The 19,972-nt window shown below is 39.1% G+C and overlaps 1 protein-coding gene and 1 non-coding gene across 2 annotated transcripts; both read left to right on the top strand.

Moving 5' to 3' along the window:
* Positions 1-24: 24 nt before the first annotated feature.
* brd1a (bromodomain containing 1a) lies at positions 25-18,528 on the top strand. The gene is made up of 13 exons (XM_038274522.1): positions 25-441; positions 1,895-3,314; positions 4,045-4,201; positions 5,897-6,028; positions 6,131-6,259; positions 8,295-8,607; positions 8,759-9,058; positions 11,259-11,834; positions 12,024-12,165; positions 12,284-12,417; positions 13,236-13,345; positions 13,653-13,807; positions 16,759-18,528. The coding sequence occupies exons 2-13, from the start codon at positions 1,912-1,914 to the stop codon at positions 16,940-16,942; spliced, it is 3,735 nt and encodes a 1,244-aa protein (XP_038130450.1). The 5' UTR covers positions 25-441; positions 1,895-1,911; the 3' UTR covers positions 16,943-18,528.
* On the top strand, positions 8,148-8,220 carry trnak-cuu. The gene has a single exon. It is a non-coding gene; the product is annotated as a tRNA-Lys (tRNA).
* Positions 18,529-19,972: the final 1,444 nt, after the last annotated feature.

The raw sequence follows: 19,972 nt of genomic DNA, 5'->3' as shown, positions 1-19,972 counted from the left end.
CTGGACTGACACACACACACACACACACACACACACAAAAAAGCAATGCATTGATTGTGTGACAGATGGGGTCTCTTTTGTGTGAAATCCTCACCAATATGACCTCCAGCGTCACGCGTATAGTTGTGCGTACGGGTGGGAGTTGTCTGCTGCCTGATAAACGCATTGTTATGCTGGGGGGATGTTCCATCCTGTAACGCTGCAGACTATGAATGGCCTACAAAGGGAAGAACTTTGTCTTCTGCATAGAAATTAGCACAGAAACCTCCCGGACACCAAGCGGACCTAATTCTGATGTATTAGTAGGTGCAAAAACAAAAAAGCCTACTCATTTCTCGCTGGATGATAACATTTAGCAGGGAATGAGAATCGAATCTCAGGCCGCTGCTTTGTAAGGCTGTTAGCTAGCTATCGGCTAGCAACACTGCTCTTCTGTCTCAGGTATTTGCTACTTCTTATATTTGTACGACTTCTGTTGACCCGTTAACCACAAAATACAAATTATTTACAAAAAACAGATATATATTCCGCTTAAGTTAACTAACGGTGTTTTAAATAGCTGTTTTGTTTGACGCCTTCTTTTTTACGTGTAGCGACTAGCTTTTTTTTTTTTTTGCTAGTTAGCTTACGTTATTGTTAGCATGTTAGCGAGTTCACCTTGATGGTATTTGTCGTGTGAACTGTGTTAGCTCCTAGTGTAAATGTTTTACGATAACCTCAGTTATCCCTTCCGTTGCACAAAGTCAGGCCCAACTGACTTTTTATTACAAGCTGGCGACTATGATGCTGATTGCGGAAAGGCTAATGCGCGAGCTTCGAAATGCTAGCATTTTTATGTGCTCGTTGTTATTATGCTTAAAGTTTGGAATTTATTTGGAAATTACCGTTTTTAGTGTTTTGATTCAGAGCAACTTAGTTATGGTTAGGGTCCCTTTTAAATTTGGAGAAGTACAGGATGTGACATGGCTATTTTTTGTGGTTTGAGCAAGTTTGCAAAATGGTGCACAGTCCATTTTCCGCAACTTTTTTGTCCAGCATCAATAAATGTCTTATATTTGTTGCATTCATCTATTAATTCATTTATCTTAAAAAAGAAAAAAAAAATGGTGCTTTGATTGAAGCAATGTTGTTATAAACCTTCACAAGTCTGCATAGCAGAAGATAATGTTGCCATGGTGATGTTAAATACTGCAGCTGCAGTATCAGTTGCAACACACAAGCACTTACCTTCACAGTATGTCAAACTCCTGTACGCCAGTAGGGCTGGATATTTTCACCAAATCGATTAATTTCGATTTTATCTGTTTTTACAATAATTAAAGTGGTTTAACTGTGTTTCAAAATACTCATGTATTTTATTTTTTTCCTGTCATATTAAATACAAAGTGTAAAGTTGTAAATCGGACAGTTTAAATTTGAGATGGGAACAAAACTGTCTCAAAAGTGCAAACTTGTTTGTGAAAAGTGAAGCCTCACTCGAGCAAGCAGACGTGACACAGCAAACATGCATGAGCTGCATTATCTTCATTGTACAAACCGTATGTGCAGCGTTGTCTGTAACAACTACAAGGTGTTTGCTGGTCAGCCCCCATTTGTTAATGTCTTCAGTTTTGTCTGCAGCTGTCTGTCTTGAAGTGATCTTGATTGAATCTTTCCTGCTCATTTGAATTTGAACGTCACATGCGTCACTATAAAATGAATAGATCTCATTTGCTAGACATTGATTTTGCAAAAATGTAAAGGAATCTATTTAAAATTGATTTAATCGATTTTTTATTTATTTATTTTTTTAACCCAGCCCTATACGCCAGTACAGTAAATATATGTTTGGCTTGTAAAGATTCCTGTCTCCATATGTAATATGTTTTTTTGATTGGTCTCTATCTCCACACAGCATCACGGAGAGCCAAGATGAAGAAGAAAGTGCGGCAGCATCGCCCCGCGGTGCAGAGGAGGTCCCAGTCTCCGATCAAGCCCTCTCCCAACAAGCAGATCCTGACCTACGCCCAAGCTCAGCGCATGGTGGAGTTTGAGCTGGACGGCCGCATACATCGGCTCAGCATATACGACAGTCTGGACGTGATCTCGGATGACGATTCCATCGTTCAGGAGATGATGGAGTGCACCAGCAACAAGGAGAACGCTGACAAACCCCAGCAACAGGTCCGACAGAGGTCGGCTAGACTTAAAAACAACCAAGAGAGGAGAAATGCAGCACTGGGCATCACTGGCCACGCAGAGGGAGGCGGGCATCATGCTGGAGGCCACGCTGCGCCAAAGCTTCCTGAGCCTAAATTTCGAGTTGTTGAATATAACCTTCCAGCTGTTCCAAAGCGCCCATCTGCATTTTATAAGTATATAGAGAAGACAGAGGAAGAGCTAGATGAGGAAACGGAATACGACATGGACGAGGAAGATTATGCATGGCTGGACTTGGTCAATGAAAAGCGCAGAAGCGAAGGGATGAGTCAGGTTTCCCACAATGTTTTTGAGTTCCTGATTGACCGTTTTGAGAAGGAGTTGCACCTGGAAAGGCTGGATCAAGCAAGTGAGAAGCAGCCTCCCGTCGACGAGGATGCGGTTTGTTCAATCTGTATGACAGGAGAGTGTCACCAAAGCAACACTATCCTGTTCTGCGGCATGTGCAGCGTGTCGGTGCACCAAGAATGTTACGGCGTCCCCTACGTCCCGGATGGTCCCTGGTATTGCAGGCATTGCCTTCAGTCGCCCACTCAGCCGGCGGACTGCATTCTCTGTCCCAACAAAGGCGGAGCTCTGAAAAAGACGGACGATGAGCGGTGGGGCCACGTGGTGTGCGCCCTCTGGGTCCCGGAGGTCGGTTTTTCCAACAGCACATTTATCGAACCCATCGACGGCGTCAGTCAGATCCCACCAGCTCGCTGGAAGCTCACCTGCTACATATGCAAGGAGAAAAACGTTGGTGCCTGCATCCAGTGTCACAAAGCCAACTGTTACACGGCTTTCCATGTTACTTGTGCCCAAAAGGCTGGGCTCTTCATGAAGATGGAGCCGATCAATGATGTAACGGAAGCAGGGGAGGCCATCCTCTCTGTTAAAAAGACCGCCTACTGTGGAGCTCACACGCCTAATGGATGTGTAAGGAGACCTCTCTCCATTTATGAAGATGCCAAAAGGAAAAACGGACTCTGTAAGAGAGGGAATAAAGGGAGGGGAGACGATAAAGAACATTGCAAGGGGAAGCAGAAAAAGAAAAGCAAGAATAAAAAGCCTGAACCTGATGATGAAAGTGAGGCTGCAGCTCCTGCTACTGTGCCTAGTTTTCCTGCTCACAGGTAGAATCCTAAACTGTGGATTATCTGCTCAGTATTGCAAGCATTTAACTCTGTATCTACACAGAAATAAAAAAGGTGGTGTTTGTGAAGTATTTTCTAGGTCTACATACATGTGAAGAAATAGAAGAGTAAAGAGAGATGTTAGTTTATTATTCCCAGAATTTATTCCTATTCCCACTGTCGCCGTTGAATCCCTCTGTCCCTCTTTCTTTGTCAATTATTCCTTTTATACCTCCCTCTCTCTAAATTATAAACTGCATTATTTTCTTGCCTTCTTGTGTCCTTTTTCATTCTTTTTGTCTAATTTCCTCCTTTTTTTATATTCTTAATTTATTTCTGTTAGTGTCATTTTCTATTTACTTTTTCTTCATACTGGCATTTCTCTCTTAGGACCTTTGTTTTTTTTCCTGCTGCTCCTTATTGATTTATTTTTTTCTTCTTCCCTGCTTTTTTCCTTCCTTCCTACTGTGTATTTAATCATTGCCTCCTTTTTCCATTCTTCATTTTCCTTCCATCTTCAGATGTGACTTTCTTTTCTTTCTATCCCTTCTTCCTTGCCTGAAATAAATATGACTGACCCTGAACTGTTGGAAATCCATTTTGAGACTTTTTGCTTGAAAATATGTACTAACCCCGTATTTCTATTATGATCAAAGCTGGAATAGTGCTGGAAACATTTCTCAGTGTTTTATCTCACTGGTCTTAATACATTTCCTTGTGGCTTGTGAAGGCTACAAACCATTCTCAACCAGGTGTCCATTCAGAAGAAGAGAGCCTTTGTGGAACTGGTTCTAAATTATTGGACACTGAAAAGGCGATCCAGGAACGGGGTGCCCCTGATTAGACGCCTTCAAACTTGTCTGCAGTCACAGAAGAACGCCCAGCCGGTACGACTTCCTCAGCTTATTCACTCTGATACTTTTGTCAAGGTGTTGGCCAAACAAAACAACAACTTATTCCTATATTATCTCTTTTTCATCTTGTTGAGGCTTTGTATTGACAGTTTTTAGGGGAGTTGCGTTTGCATCTCCTGGACTCATAAACAAATTCATTTTCAACCGGAAGCTTTGTTTTAAATACAGAGATTGGATACAGAGCACTATTTTTTTGGCCCTATTTTCTTAAATTCATACAGGGTCAACACAGATCTGCACTACTACATTTTGGATAAGTGTACTTCTAGGAAGTTAAGTATGTTTGGTAGCCATTGCCATTTTTCTGCAGTATTTCTGGCTGAATTATTTAACCTGTCAGAAATAACATGTTCCATTTAAATGTGTTGGTTCGCAGCCACAGACCCAACTTTCATTATGGTGCACATATTTCCAATGGCTCTGTGGGAGAGCATCGCTTATTATATTGCTTTGTATCTAAAAAAAGTTATCATCAATAACTCATGTCGTCCCAGGTTTCAGTAATTTGACCAAAAATTTTATTTTCTCTTCTTTATTTCATCTCAATTGGATTACTATAACGGGCTCTATGTTAGTGTTTGTCCGTCTTTGTTGTTTCGCCTGCAGCTGGTGCAAAATGTAGCTGCTCGTCCTTAACTGTTGCTCAAAAATATGAAGTCATGGCCTCACTCCATTGGCTGCCTGTGGATTTTAGAGTTGATTTTAAAATTATTATTCAGTTTAAGTGCTTAAATGACCTTGCCCCATCTTACCTCTCTGATATTCTTCACCCCTACTTGCCTCCTCGGTCCTTCAGGTCAGCAGAACAGCAGCTCCTGGTACCGAGGTTTAGGCGGAAGTTCAGAGGGGCCAGAGTATTCTCTATCGCTGCTCCTCTTTTATGGAATAGCCTCTCAATGCACATTAGGAAGGCTCCTACACTGCCAAATTCTGGGTTTTAAAACTGGCTGAACTTAGTTTTGTGACCTTTATTATTTAGCTTAAACAATTTCATATTATTGCATTATTTTATATTTTTATGCTGTATTTTATTATTTTGTGTTTTATTCATATTAGCTATTCTCAGCACTTTGATTTGTAGCTGCTTTAAAACGCCCTACAGATAAAGTTGATGATGAAAACTGCTTCTGATGTTCACATGCAAGTAAGAAACCATTATGGCTCAAGTTTAAGCTGCTGAACACCAGTTTTAAGTTTCCATTGAAAAAATAGGCCTGACTTTACTTCAGGCCTGACTAATTTTGCAGCCTTCCCATTTTGAAAACCTTCATGGTCAGACATATATTAAGCTTTAAAACACAGGGGCATTGTAAAATCTATCAAAAGTAATAGTATCAGCATTGCTTTGCTTTGAGTAAAAGTGGTTTATACTGTTAGTAGAATTTCGAATAAGGTAGATTACCTCAAAATTCTTCAGAAACCAACTGCTAGTTTGTTGAATCAGAGGATTGGTTGATCCGCTTCCTTAACTTCCTAACCTTATCATATGCCTATGGACTGTGCTTAAAGTTCGGGTACATATCAGGAAACCAACTCCACTAACTGGGCTCAGAAAGGGCATCAATTGTGGCTCAATATAGTCATATTTTTATCAGAAGACAGTTTTTATTCAACTCATAGAAATTGTGCATGCTTGTTTTTGAATTTCTTAATATATTTTCTCCTTAGAGGCAAAATGAGGAGGAAAGCAGAGCATTGAAGGAGCAGCTGAAGGAATGGCATCGCTTGCGTCATGACCTGGAGAGAGCACGGCTGCTGCTCGAGCTGATTCGCAAGAGAGAGAAGCTAAAGAGAGAAGAGGTAAGAGAAGCATCAACATATTGACATGAGGCTGATCAACTAATCGCCGTAAACTCTTATTCATTCATGTTTGTCTTTATTTTCCCCATGGCTTTGTTTCAGATAAAACTACACGAGAGCGTTCTAGAGATGCAGCTAACGCCGTTTAGCATTTTACTCCGGGCTCTGCTGGACCAGCTGCAGGCAAAAGACCAGGCAAAGATCTTCACCCAGCCTGTGGATGTCAATGAGGTGATCTTCAAAAGACGTTCAAACATTTTTTTTTATTCCGTGGTTTTCAGGACAGTCAGAAAAGGTCTAGTTTGGAAAAGGAATGTTCTATTTCCATATTTTGTTCCAAATGAAACTGTCCAAAGGTTGTATCTATTAATCTGTTTATTCAGCTGTATTATAGTCAATTCTGCTGTTCCTCTTTGCAATTAAGGAATTTATTTATTCATTCATCCATCCTCCCTTTTTTTTTATTCATCTATTTTTATTAATTTGTCCACCTATCCTTTCATCCATGTGTTTGTCCAGCCATCTGTCTTGTTCATCTGTGTTTATCTGTCTGCTCGTCTTCACCCTGTCCTTTTTTTATTGTCCTATTCTGCCTTCAAAGCATGACCAATTTAAATGAATTGTTCATGTTTGTATTTATACCTCAGGAATGAGTAATAAATTGACTTCTTGTGTCAGAAAAAGTTGATTTGGAGAAGTGTGGATTTTTAACATGAAAGAGCTATAGAAGAGCCTGGTTTTAGCGTCTCTTTGTCGCCCATTACTCCAAACGTAGGAGAATTAGAATTTCTGTAACAGCGCGCAGCAATTTTACTGTTAATGTACAATTTATTTCATTTTTTCTTTTTTGCGGAAAATCTCCCTATTTGTTTTTGTGGTGAGCGTTTTAAGAGAAAAGAGTCCGAATAACAGGTAAAATTGGATGACTGCATTTTTATTTTATTGATACCGAAAAAATGGGCTGAAACAATTAATCGAATTGATTGTGATTAATCAATAAATTGAAATAATCGTCAACCGATTTAGTAATCGTTTAAACGTAAACTGGAGTATAGAGACTCAAATATACTTTTAGGCGACAGAGCAACCCACTTGGAGCACCAATTATACAAAGATTGTAAAAATATATATTAACATTTTGCATTTAAGATAAAAAATAAAATAAAACTACATATATTTTGTCTGTCAATATGCTCTATCCAGAAGTGGAAAAGTTCTAGTTCCACCTGGCTTTATTTCATAAAAAGTCCTCTTTAAGGAATCTTTGGCTATCTGATTAAAAATCGATTAAACGAAAAAATAACCGACAGATTCGTCGATTTGAAAAATAATGGTAAGTTACACCAGCACTCTCCTGGTCGTTCTCGAAGCTCACACTCGTACTTTACACCTTTCACCTTATGTGGAGTTGCCATTGATGTCTGAGTTGAGCTTGATGCGGGTCGTCTCTGTGTAACCACCAAATCCATGTTGAGTATGACGCTTCGATTGTTTGCTAGTTCGGACCAATTCAACATGGACGCAATTGATGTTGCATTCGCAGAATAGCACAGGAACTTCAAATCCAAAGTACATTCTTGCAAAAAAAGGCTACAGACAGGCTAATTAATAGATGCATTGGCACTGAACTACTTGGTGTCAGTAGTTATGACCAAAACATAATTTGGCTCAAATAAAAAGGCTATTTTAAGGATATGTCTTGGTTTAAAAACTTAATTTCCCTTTAAACTGAAAAAGCAAATATCTTTAAATCTTTTTATTTTATAACTACAGTTTAAAGGGTTTAAAGAAATGCGTGTATTAAACTGTGAGTCTACCTAATAAACATTTAAACATAGTAACGGGACTGAGTTTATTTTGTCTTTCAGAGGTACTGTGTTGATTTTTAGAACGGTTTCATAGTTAATTGTGTTTGACTTAATTCATGTAAAAAAAAAAAAAAAGTTTTTCAAATTTCACCGCATGCAGCTGCCAGACAGCTGCTAGTTTCACTCTCAACTTTGAGTCGGGTCATAAATCTTGTGCCGATAAGGTTACACTGTGTGGTTTCCTGCAGAATGTGACGTCAAGACAGAACTACTGCCGCTTTGAGAAAAGTATGGGGTTTCACCTCCATGAAGCCCGGCTAGCTCAGTCGGTAGAGCATGAGACTCTTAATCTCAGGGTCGTGGGTTCGAGACCCACGTTGGGCGATTCTTTTGAACATCAAATGATATTTGACTGACTTAAAGGAAACGTTTTGTCGATCATATGGTTTTCCCTGCAGGTACCTGACTATCTGGACCATATCAAACACCCCATGGACTTCTCCACCATGCGGCAGCGCATTGACGCCCAAGCCTACACCAACTTAGACCAGTTTGAGGCAGACTTCAACCTCATCATTGACAACTGCATGAAGTACAACTTGAAGGACACCTACTTTTACCGAGCCGCCGTTCGCCTCAGGGACCAGGGCGGTGTCTTGCTCAGGAAGGCCCGCCGAGACGTGGAGAGGATCGGCTTTGACGGGGAGAGCGGGATGCATTTGTCCGAAGCTCCTGAAATCAAAGCACCACCGTCGTTTTCTTGGGAAGACGGTGAGCATCCCATTACTTAAACCTCATATTTTGGGTCAACGATTCAAAGTTTGTTAGAGTCTCTCCAGCTTGGCGGTTAGCTTTAATCTGTCCCTCTCGGCTGTTAATCAATCTTTTAGTGATCTTGTGTTTTTTTTGTCTCCACCTTTAGTGGACCGTCTGCTTTTGCCGACCAACCGAGAGCATCTGCCTCCGGACAAACAGCTGCAGCAGCTCCTGGAGAAGTTCGACCTGACGTGTGCCATGAAATCCAGCCCCTCCCGCAGCAAGCGCCTTAAGCTGCTTAAGAAAACCATCAACGACGTGCGAAATGAAATCAGCCTGAAGAAACTAGTGCCCTCTTACCATCATAGTTCCACCTCTGCCTCAGCCCTGGCCACGTCCCCTCCGGATTTGGAGAAATCCACAGAGGAAAGAATAAAACCCAATGGGCACTTTCAAGATGATGAAGGTATGTATTTAAAGTTAGGGTGTTTTACCGTTTTTCTCATTTCCTGTTTATTCAGGACAAACATTAACCATTAGGATGATTTGGATCAAAACAGCTCTTATTTCTGCCTCTTCTTCCCCAGCTGGGGTTGATGTCAACATGTGATAGCTGTATTGATTAGTTTTCAAAGGGATGGATGTCTCTTTAAAACAACAAAAGTCACTTAGAATGTGAAATGTGTCCTTGTTGGAGTTGAAGGTGTGGCTCGTTTCGACAAAACATTAACACAATCTTGTATGTAGACTTAGTTTGTAGTGAGTCATATTCAAGTAGAGTAAAAGTACCATTTACCTTTGTTTTTTGATCAAACAAGAATTACTTGAATAAACATGGAGCCCTGATTTAGATCTGGTTACGTTGGCTTATTCTAAGCAGGTCCAGAACCCAACTTGTTAAAATCAGAGCACCTCCAGGGTGTTACGGGGGTTTATCGGACCATTTAAATGGCAAAAAAATACTTAAAACGAAACTAGTTTATCATTACTTGCATATGATCAGAGCGGTTATCCTTGTTTAAGGATATGTCTTGGTTAAAAACTTAATGTCCCTTTAAACTGAAAAAAGCAAATATCTTTAAATATTTTCACTTTATAACTACAGTGTGGCCTTAAAGAAATGTGTGTATTAAAATGTGAGTCTACCTAATAAACATTCAAACATGGCATTGGGACAGAGTTTATTTTTTCTTTCATAGATACTGAATGTACATAATTTGTGTTGATTTAATTTTATTTATTTAATTAATGTAAAAAAAAAAAAAAAAAGTTTGTCAAATCTCACCGCATCTTCCTATCGACTCAGACCAGCCAGTTTAACCATGTTGAAGAAAAGCATCCCATAGCATGATACTTCCACTACCACAGGGAAACTGTTTGGGGTTATAGGCTGTTTTGTTTTTTTCTCTAAATCAAATTATCTATACCTTTCCATTTGCTTAAATATAATTCCTTAGTATGTCTCAGGTTGGTAAAATAAAGGTGAGCGGTTTTAACTTACGGTAATACAAATTAAAAGTTTTGCAATTAACTAATATATCCTACTTAAAAAAATACTGTATTAGCCCCTGATCCACTTCCACAATCCTAAAGGGCTTCTCCCTTAAAGACTGTTTAAAAAACTTGAATATAATTACTATTTAACACTAGGGTTGTCAAAAGTATCGATACTCAAAAAAGTATCGATACTGAAATGTTGTATCCGGATACAATACTTATTTTCAAAAGTATCGAGTACCAGTCGCACCTAAACAGTCATTCATCTAAAGTGCAGAATAGAGGAAAATGCACTTTCTGAACACTGTGATTGAATAATTCTGCGCACTTTTCAGTTTCAGACTTTTTTTGTAACAGTTGTAGCTGCTGAGAATTATTTTTGTTTCTTAACCGGTTTGACTAGTGTCATTGTTATGTGTACAAAGCATAGCCAGGGAAGGAAAACTTAATTTTAATTTTGTAAGTTTTTTATCAAGCTTGCTTAATATTGTCACAGCATACAACCTCAAAATGTTGTTCTTATTGTTTATTGTATGTATTTATTTATTGTATTTTAATTATTAATCAAAATATTTCTGTTGAAATTTTATCCTTGTGGTATCGAAAATGGTATCGAGTATCGAATATTTTCCTTAGTATCGGTATCGAGTTGAAAAGTTTAGTATCGTGACAACCCTATTTAACACCAGCCTCTGAAAATATATAAAGGAATCTTTTGGTAAAGAAAGTTTTCCTTAAAATAGTGCAGAATTTGTAGTATTGCATCACAAGAGTGCTTTGATGAATGGGGTTTTTTATTCAGCAGGCTGTAAAAATGGAATGGGGGAAATTTATTATAGGTGAGCAGTTGTGTAAAAACTATGTGGATTCATTTGTATTCATAAAAAGCTGTCGACAGGTTCAGAAAAACACACTGCAGCTGTGATAAAACAAAACCTCCTTGCTTTGATCGGGGCGTTGTTAAGGATGGCTTGGCTTTAAAGTGGAATTGTTTGAAGCTTTACTGATCCACAGTGTTTCTATCGTGTTTTCTTGAACTATTAGATAATGCCTCCCAGAAAAGAACATCAAGTCTAAGAAAGGTGGTCAGTTTATTAAAACATGGGTGAAGTTTAAGTAGTGCTGGCTTAAGATGGAAATCAATACACAGAACTGTGCTTTCTCCACAGGAGACAAGTCTCTTCCTCCTAAACTGGAGCCACCGGGTGCTATACCCCCCGTCCTCCGCTCAGAAACACATTCTGAACCCCCCACCCTCAGACCGATTGATGACGACCCGGACTGCGAGGAAAAGATCCACAGCAAGCGACTAAAGCTGGATGAACAAGCAGCCGACTTGCTCTCCTCCGCTCCACGCCTCAACGGCCACTCCCTTCAGAGCACCCTGCTGGACGGCGATGTGAGCGTGCTGGCGAAGTCCACCGTCGCAGAGCCCGCAGGCGGGGCCAACCACCGGACAGCTGCCAACTTCTACAAATCGAAGTGCGCCGGAGCACACAGGCCGCCGGAGAAGAAAGACGAGGATTGCGACGGTGCCGACGAAGGATCAGGCGAGCAGGAGGTGGAAGGTAGAGACGCCTCTCAGCTGGGCTCCAAATCCTTCCTGTCGGTTGTCATACCCCGGCTGGAGACGCTTCTTCACAGCAAGAAGAGGAAACACAGCGGCAGCCAAGTCAAGGAGGCAGAAGGAAGGGAGGCTGACGGCGAAGAAGAGGAGGCGTCTCCTGGGAAGAGACTAGACATGGGTAAAAATACGCAGGAGAAATTATCTACATCTGAATCAGTAAACCCAGAAATGAAAACTTTCTTTTTCACTCTGAGGCTACATGAAAGATTAGTGTAACAAGCTAGATCTACATTAGCAATTAGCTTAACAGGAGGTGATCAGATCCAGGGGGAGATATGCTTTGAAACTTTGCTCTGGCTCCCTCCAGGCCTGTCAAGAGGTTTTCTGGGAATGGATGAGGAGCAGGAACTAGAACAACCCCGCAGTACGAGCAGACCAGTGGAGCAGCGACGGCGCTGTGCCTCAGAGTCCTCCATATCTTCATGTAGCAGTCTTCAAGGAAGTGCTGGGTAAGCTAGCTTTTCCTTGTTTCCATAGAGACAGAGGACCCTGATGTTTAGTTACAGCTGTTTTATCTAAAGGGTTCGTCCAGGTTAGCATGTCCTAAAGTGGGTGTTTTTCTCACAGCACCATTCTTAGTCTGCCAAAATGTGGAAAGGGGAAACCGGCGTTGGTCAGACGAAACACTGTGGATGATAAGAGTGAGCTCATTGCCTGCATTGAATCGGGGAACTTTGCAAAAGCTGCACGGATTGCTGCAGGTAAGTTCAGTGTTAAAAGGTTTATGAATCATATTAAACACATGATTGCTCTTTTCTTACAAGCTAATATCCTGGGTTATAATAAAAACTACACCGTTTGTTGCTCACTGTCTCCATTTTTAATTTGTCATAAATATCAAGTTGAATGTATTCAATTTAATCACACATTTCATATCATCTTTCATCGTTGCCTCTTGAACCTCTTTATGCTTTTTTCTCACATTATAACCAAGATTAAGCACAAGCAGCAGCTTTTGCATATTAAAAATGTAGCTTCAATGCAAATTTTAAATATTTGGCTTGTGTTTATGTTCAGAAAGGCAGAAAAATTCAAGGAGAATGAATATTTTTGCCACTGTATTAAATCTATAATGGACTAAAGAGATTTGCAGCATCCCTAATGTCTGCAGATATCACTGAATTATCTCTGTGTTAAATAAAAATCTGAAGATTTGATGCAATAAAACCTGCCAACATCTGTTTTTTTTAATTCATGCATAAAAAGCAATGTTGGAAATGAACATCAGCTCTAAGCCAGGGGCTTTTGAGTTTTGGCAGTGACCGGTAAATTTTTATTTTCTGCCTGCCACCATGGCTTGAAACCCCTCTGCATCTGGATGCTCACACCTCATCTCCAGCTCATATTTGGCTAATTAAACCCTGAAAGTCCTGGCAAGTTGAAGTGTTTGCCCCTCTCCGCATCTTCTCAAGCTAATTTCCCATCCTGATTAATTTTTGCACCACTCCACTAACAGCTCAGCTTTAGAGAAAGTGTTTTTTTGTGTATAACTTGTCTGGTGTTGTTCCCACTTCCATAGAGGTTGGCAACAGCAATATTTGGATGCCGGCTAGTGCTTCAACAGTTGCCCTGGAACCCTTAAAGCTAGTCTGGGCCAAATGCAGTGGCTATCCTTCCTACCCTGCCTTGGTGAGTGTATGTCGCAGAGACTGCCTGATGTTTCTTAAACTTTATTTAAATGTCACCTTCATGTTCAGGCCTTACTGAAGTCATATTGTAAAAACCATCTACCTGAGAACTGAAAATTAAGACAGTTGGAGTTATGTTTTATTTAACCACTAGATGGCACTGTAAATAAGCAATTTTATGTTAGCTTGTTACAATAAAAAATGAGGAATTTTAATGCAATAAGCTAGCAGTGTGCAAAGAGTTGTTTTTTGTAAACAGTTTTGACTTTGTGAACTCATGATTGCTCCCCCCTCCCCGCTGTGAGCAGATCATAGACCCCCACATGCCACGCGTCGGCTGTCAGCACAATGGGGTGTCCATCCCCATTCCCCCCATGGACGTGCTGCGAATCGGAGAGCAGATGCAGTACAAGGTAGAGGAGAAGCTCTACCTTGTCCTCTTCTTCGACAACAAGCGCAGCTGGTGAGTGCCGCCATTCGTCTGAGTGATTTAGGCCGACACGAGCTTCTACAAGGGTAAACCTGTCAACCTCCCCGCCAGCTGATCATTATTCTCCTCTGGCTGCAGAGCATCAGTTGTCAGGAGAGAACAAATGGCTTCGCCTGGAGAGGCACTTGATATTTTCACCTCAACTCCCATTAAAATATCGTGAAAGGATGCCAAGATATTTCATACATGCGGCACGGCTCCATGATTACTGGCAGCCCTGGTGGGGGTTGTGTAAAATTCCTTTAAATAAATCCATCTTCTATTGCAGCAGCTTTAATCTCATGTTGAAAGATTGGGATATAACATTAGATTTGAGTTTATTTACTTTGTGAAAGGAAAGATATTCCACATTTAATTGCTTTTCCTACATTTTACAGTATTCTTTTGCCATTAAGATACAACTAAAGACTCTATCATCAAATCAACCAGAGTTCAGTTTACTTTGCAGCTTTACTGTAGGATTTAGGTTTAGGGACTATTTTTGTGTTGATGTGAACAAATATTTCAGATTATTTTCAACTTACCATAAACTAACCATCTTTAGTTTGAAAGTGGATGTAAAGTGGTTGATTTAATACAATAAAATAGCCTGCAGTGTCACACATCATTCGCCGTAATTAGCTGTTTTTAATGGTGTCCTTTCTGGCGATGTGGCAATAAGAATAATTGTCTTGATGCCAAAAAGAGGCCAACAGATTTTGCTTTCACAAGTGGAGCAGTACATACGGCTATCGCCATAGTGTTCCGCTTGATTTAGGCATATAAATAGCTTTATTATAATTTGTGCAGAGAGTTTTACAGATTATATGTACACTGCAATGTAAGTCGAAAGAAAAAACAGAAAAAAGGAGAAAAGATGAAAGAAACGGGAGATAAAAGGGAGATAACAATAAAACATCTTCAGTCTGCTTCATCACTTGCAAAGAGATGTAAAAGAACAGCACAACCAACGGATAAATTATAAAAGATACAATAAAGTAACACCTTGATACTAACGCTGAAGTATAAGTACTATTATGATCTAGAGTTTTTAATGTAAGAAAAAAACCAAAGCAATTTCTGATCTGACCAAACGACACTGATCCAGTTAAATCTTTAAAAAATTGTTTACATCTGTGATGGTTGGAGAAAAACAGATTTTTCTGCCATGCTTCACCAAGCTTGATTGTAGCTTCTAATATATGGGCCCAAAATATAAGCCTAAAATGCCAATGTGTGCTCTGACTGGCCATGTTGGCACGTTCTACTAGAATAGAACTTTATTGATCTCACTATAGAGAAATTCACTTGTGACATCGTCTCTTATAAAGAACAGAATGTGCATGAAGTAAATACTGTGCATCCAGATATATACAGTGGATGGTAAAAAAAAAGTTAGAGAGATTTAAAGAAATAGTACACCCAAAACATGATTAGCCTTCATTTTCTACTCACCCCCATGCTGAACAACACTCTGGAGTACTTTTTTGATATCTCAAATGCATCTGGAGATCTGGGAGGCTTCTTGCTGTCTGCTGACATTCAAATAATGGAGGTCTATGGTGACCGAGACAGAAATTCCCATAAAAGTCCACAAAAAACGTGTCAATATTCCTCCATACTGCTCGTCCAATGTATTCCAAGTGTCCTGAGTGGGTAGCATCCAGAATTTACTCGAAACGAAGTCATTTAGAATGTTTTTAAAGCATAAACAGTAGTGTGTAGGATTTCCTGAAAGCGCGCACATGCACGCTCACGACGCTACGGAAGCCGGCAGACCAAACCAGATGAAAGTGCGCATTCAGCGTCTGCTCTCCCAATAATGCAAGCGTAGAAGAAGAAATGTGCTGTTTACCTGTGCAAAGAAAGAAACAACGAAAGAAAAATGTCTGAGGACTTCAGTGTTGAGGAAGAGCATGAGTTCTTTGCCGAGCTGAATGCGCACTTCCATCTGGTTTGGTCTGCCGCGGTTTCCGTAGCGTTCTGACCGCGCGTGTGCGCGCTTTCAGGAAATCCTATACACTACTGTTTATGCTCTAAAAACATTCTAAATGACTTTGTTTCGAGTAAATTCTGGATGCTACCCACTCAGGACACTTGGAATACATTGGACGAGCAGTATGGAGGAATATTGACACGTTTTTTGTGGACTTTTATGGACCTTTCTGTCTCGGTCACCATAGACCTCCATTATTTGAATGTCAGCAGACAGCAAGAAGCCTCCCAGATCTCCAGATGCATTTGAGATATCAAAAAATTACTCCAGAGTGTTGTTCAGCATGGGGGTGAGTAGAAAATGAAGGCTAATCATGTTTTGGGTGTACTATTCCTTTAAGGTGACTTTTATATACAGCCGGTAAAATATTTGTTTTTATATGTCAAATCTGCCGTTCCTTTAATAACGTGCCACCATTTTTAGGGAGCTGGCTACAGAACACAGTGGCTACACCAGCTGCGTTCTGTTTATTACCTTTTTAATAAGGAATATTTATGGGCAAAGCTAGTAAATACTAACAGCTGCTGATAGGGGGCAGTATTGCTATCTAAATCCTATCTGATTTAAGCTGTTGTTTTCACTTTGTGTTTGGCTTTTTTTATTAATCCATTCAATATTTTTGCTTTTATTCCATTATGATATTTATAATTGGTTTGGTAATTTAATTATCTTTATATTCGAGCACTGCTTAAATGGTTGCTGACATCTTGTGTGAAGCTTAATTTGAAAACATTTACAAAGAAAAGCTTGAAATGTTCAGGGTGAATACTTTATTTCCACCTGTAAAATTGAAAGAATACCCAAATAAACTGAAACTGTAAAATAAAAAGATTGTATTCATTGTTAATTTCCTATTAAGAAAACTCTATGCTGGACAAGTATGTTGAAATAACATTGATTACCTGCAGTTTTTTTTCAGTGTGGTTCTTTTTTTCTTTTCCCTCTTCAGGCAGTGGCTTCCTAGATCCAAGATGGTTCCTCTTGGAGTAGACAAAACCATCGACAAGATCAAATTGATGGAAGGCCGCACGTCCAGCATCCGCAAGGCGGTCCAGATCGCCTTTAGCCGTGCCATGAACCACCTGAGCCTGGTGCAGGATGAACAAGTCAGCGACCTCAGCGATGTAGACTGATAAGACCACTAACTTCAAAAAAAAAAAAAAAGTTTCCAACACTCCTCATCCCAACCCTCATTCCCATCCTCCTGTCTCTGCAGCAGGCTTCTATGTTTACTGGGCACCTGCTGTAACAGGTGGTGTCAGAAATGAATGTGTCCGTATTTCCTCTCCTCCAGGCTTGTAACTGTGCCAAGACAGCCAGACAGAGGCTTCCTTTCTGCCTCCTCCACCCTCAATACAAACACCTCCACTGCCATTTCTGTCGTGAACGGCTGATCTAGTGCGTTTTGGCGCCTAACCAAATCCCATTAATTTGAATAAATGCACGTTAAGCTCGCATCATTCCCACGTTTTTTAAGTTTGTTCCCTTCCTTTGTATTTAAGCTGTAAATAACCTGTACAATCGCCTGACACTAACTTATTTTGTATTTGTTGGACATACATGCTGTTGGTACTGTACAGATGTCTTTTTTTTTATTGTTTTTTTTTTTTAGTATTTAGGTGGATCTGTTTTGCTTGAATGATCAAAAAGAATAAAAAAAACAGGGCTCAAGTGTCATAAAAAAAAGAACAAAACACTCTAAAAAGCCTCTTTTGTTGTCTCTTTAAGTTATTATATTGTATGCTTACAGTTTATTTCCCGTTTTTATGAAAAAAAAAAGTTTTGGTATATTTTTCTTCACATGAATACAGTATTTATATTTTAATACATTATATGATGTTTGTCTTTACTGGGGGCCAAAAGTTCACCTCTACGCATAAATTGTTAAATATTGAATGAAATGCATACATTAAACCAGTCAATGATTGAACAGTTTAAATATGATTTGTATACATTAAACATTTGATCTATCTTTTTTTGAATCCAAGTTAGCTATTGGGTCTAAATGATATGACCTATTGGCAGTTTATGTAATTTCATGAGCAACTGATTTCTATTGTTTAACTTGTACTATGATCAGATTAATATCTCCAGTCGTATAAGTATGTATTTAACAATTTATGTATTGGATTGTACCACTTTTGAGCCTCAGTATACTCTAAAGCTCCCTCACAGTCTATTGTCTTAACATGGAACGTTTTGTTCTAAAGAAACCAAAAAATGTTGCTACCCAGATCATTTCTTGTCATTTGATTTTTCTATTTGTGAAATTTGCCAAAAAAACAGAAAAAAAAAAGTCAAGTGTGAGTTTATTATTTTTTTTTTTTTAAGTAAAACATTTGACTGTTACTTGGCTTTGCTGTAGTGGTAAAAGAATGTGCCTCCGTTAACTTATTGTAAAGTATTTGCATTACTTTATATGTGGGGAAAATCATGCAGAGTGATTGTGATGTGACCCATTCTGTGGTGAATATTTGCCTTTTTAATTAACCTTTTTATAACTTTTGTAGATGTAGACTTGGAAGACTTTTTTTTATATATATATATATATATATATATATGGTCGCTTGTTTTTTTTTTGTTTGTTTTGTTTTTTCTGGGTAGCACCGGGTAGTTTTGATATACTTCATTTTCTACTTTACTGTAGTGTTATTTTTGAAAGGGGGGAACTTGCATAATATTGCTGGGACTGTTTTTGTAGCAAAATAAAAATACAAAAGGAAATTTTGTTGTGCATTTCAATGTGTTTCATACTCTGTTTTTAATCAGCTTGCAGTTAATTTTAGCTCATTATTGAACATTGGCAGTTGTTTTTAATGAGCCATGTCAATGATGTTGGCTCACATGTCCAATGAAATCACTACATTTTTCTCCTTTTATGGCAAACTAGATTTGTAGCTGTTAAAGATGTTAGAGTTAAAACAAATAAATGCTGTAAAGAGACTGGATTATTTAATAATGTTTTACATACTGAGCTCAAATAAGGAAATATCAATCTTGCATCAGGGATGTGATTGTTCCTTATGTAACTAACGGATCACTTTGCTCTCAATCTGCAGGTTAACTAGTGGTTCCTAGAAGTTCTAAAAGTAGAATGGGAGTCAAGCTTCTGTCTTGATGAACCAGCTACCAGTTTTAGTACATCACGCAGACACCCTGTCTACTTTTAAGACTATACTTAAAGCCTTTTTTAAAATAAAGCTTACAGTTAGAGTGGCTTAGGTTGTCCTGAACTATTTCTATAATTATGGTACTATAGGCTTAGAATGCTGGAGGACATAGTGACAGCTTTTCAACATTCGGCTTCATTTTATCTATATTCTCCCATCAGCAGTATTTGCCGGTTCAACCTCCAACTTAATAGTCTCACTGCTTTTGTTATCGTATCAGCTTAATCTAGTCTGTTTTTTTTTTTGTTTTTTTTGGGGTTCAGAGTGCAACCTGCAGAATTATGAGCTGGGCTGCTCCCATCAGCACCTTTGTTTATTGATGTTGGAGTATAGTCCTGTTTATTTTACTGTGTCAAAATGAATGTGCTTTCTTTCATCCTCTGATATGGGAACTCACTCTGAGCTTGTCTGCTTTTCTGTTACTTTTCTGGACAGTGACATCCGTACAGCTAGTTAACAGTTTACCTTTTGTATCTTCTCTTTTAGAATTTCTGCTTCTGTCTCCTTGATCCCCAGTCAGCCTCTACAGAAGGCCGCTCACACTGAGCCTGGTTTCTTACTGTTAAATAGGAGATTTTCCTATACTGTGTCACTACATGCATGCTCAGTACGAGGGTCGATGCAATCACCTGGTTTTCCTTAGATAGAAAGCTTTGAACTAATCTGACTTTATGATCTGGTTAATTTATCACTACAACTTGCCTTGAGATGACAAGTTGTGAATTGGTGCTATATGAATTGACATGAATAGAAACATTAGAAGCCGAACTCAGCCCCCCATCGTTTTATTATACGTGAACTTTACAGATGATAAGAGCCAAACCGTTCTTTGAAATTTTTTTATTTTTGAAGACAGCGTTAGTTTATAAACCTTCCCTTAGCAAAAAGTAGTTTATTCAAGGATACTAAAAGTGCACTAATTTCCTACTTAAAATCAGGCAGTGCACTTAGAGTTTACTTAGTTATAGTTAGTTAGTTATACTTAACTATATT

The sequence above is a fragment of the Cyprinodon tularosa genome, unplaced genomic scaffold (assembly GCF_016077235.1).
Source record: "Cyprinodon tularosa strain WSP-4 unplaced genomic scaffold, ASM1607723v1 ctg92, whole genome shotgun sequence".
Classification (NCBI taxonomy): domain Eukaryota; kingdom Metazoa; phylum Chordata; class Actinopteri; order Cyprinodontiformes; family Cyprinodontidae; genus Cyprinodon; species Cyprinodon tularosa.
This window is presented reverse-complemented; position numbering and strand designations above follow the sequence as displayed.

What these genes read in the sequence shown, in the direction of transcription:
- brd1a (XM_038274522.1), top strand. Translation starts at nt 1,912, where the DNA reads ATGAAGAAGAAAGTGCGGCAGCATCGCCCCGCGGTGCAGAGGAGGTCC. An exon ending in CACAGAAGAACGCCCAGCCG is followed by an intron (nt 4,202 to 5,896) that starts GTACGACTTCCT and finishes TTTTCTCCTTAG; the next exon opens with AGGCAAAATGAGGAGGAAAG. An exon ending in AGAAGCTAAAGAGAGAAGAG is followed by an intron (nt 6,029 to 6,130) that starts GTAAGAGAAGCA and finishes GCTTTGTTTCAG; the next exon opens with ATAAAACTACACGAGAGCGT.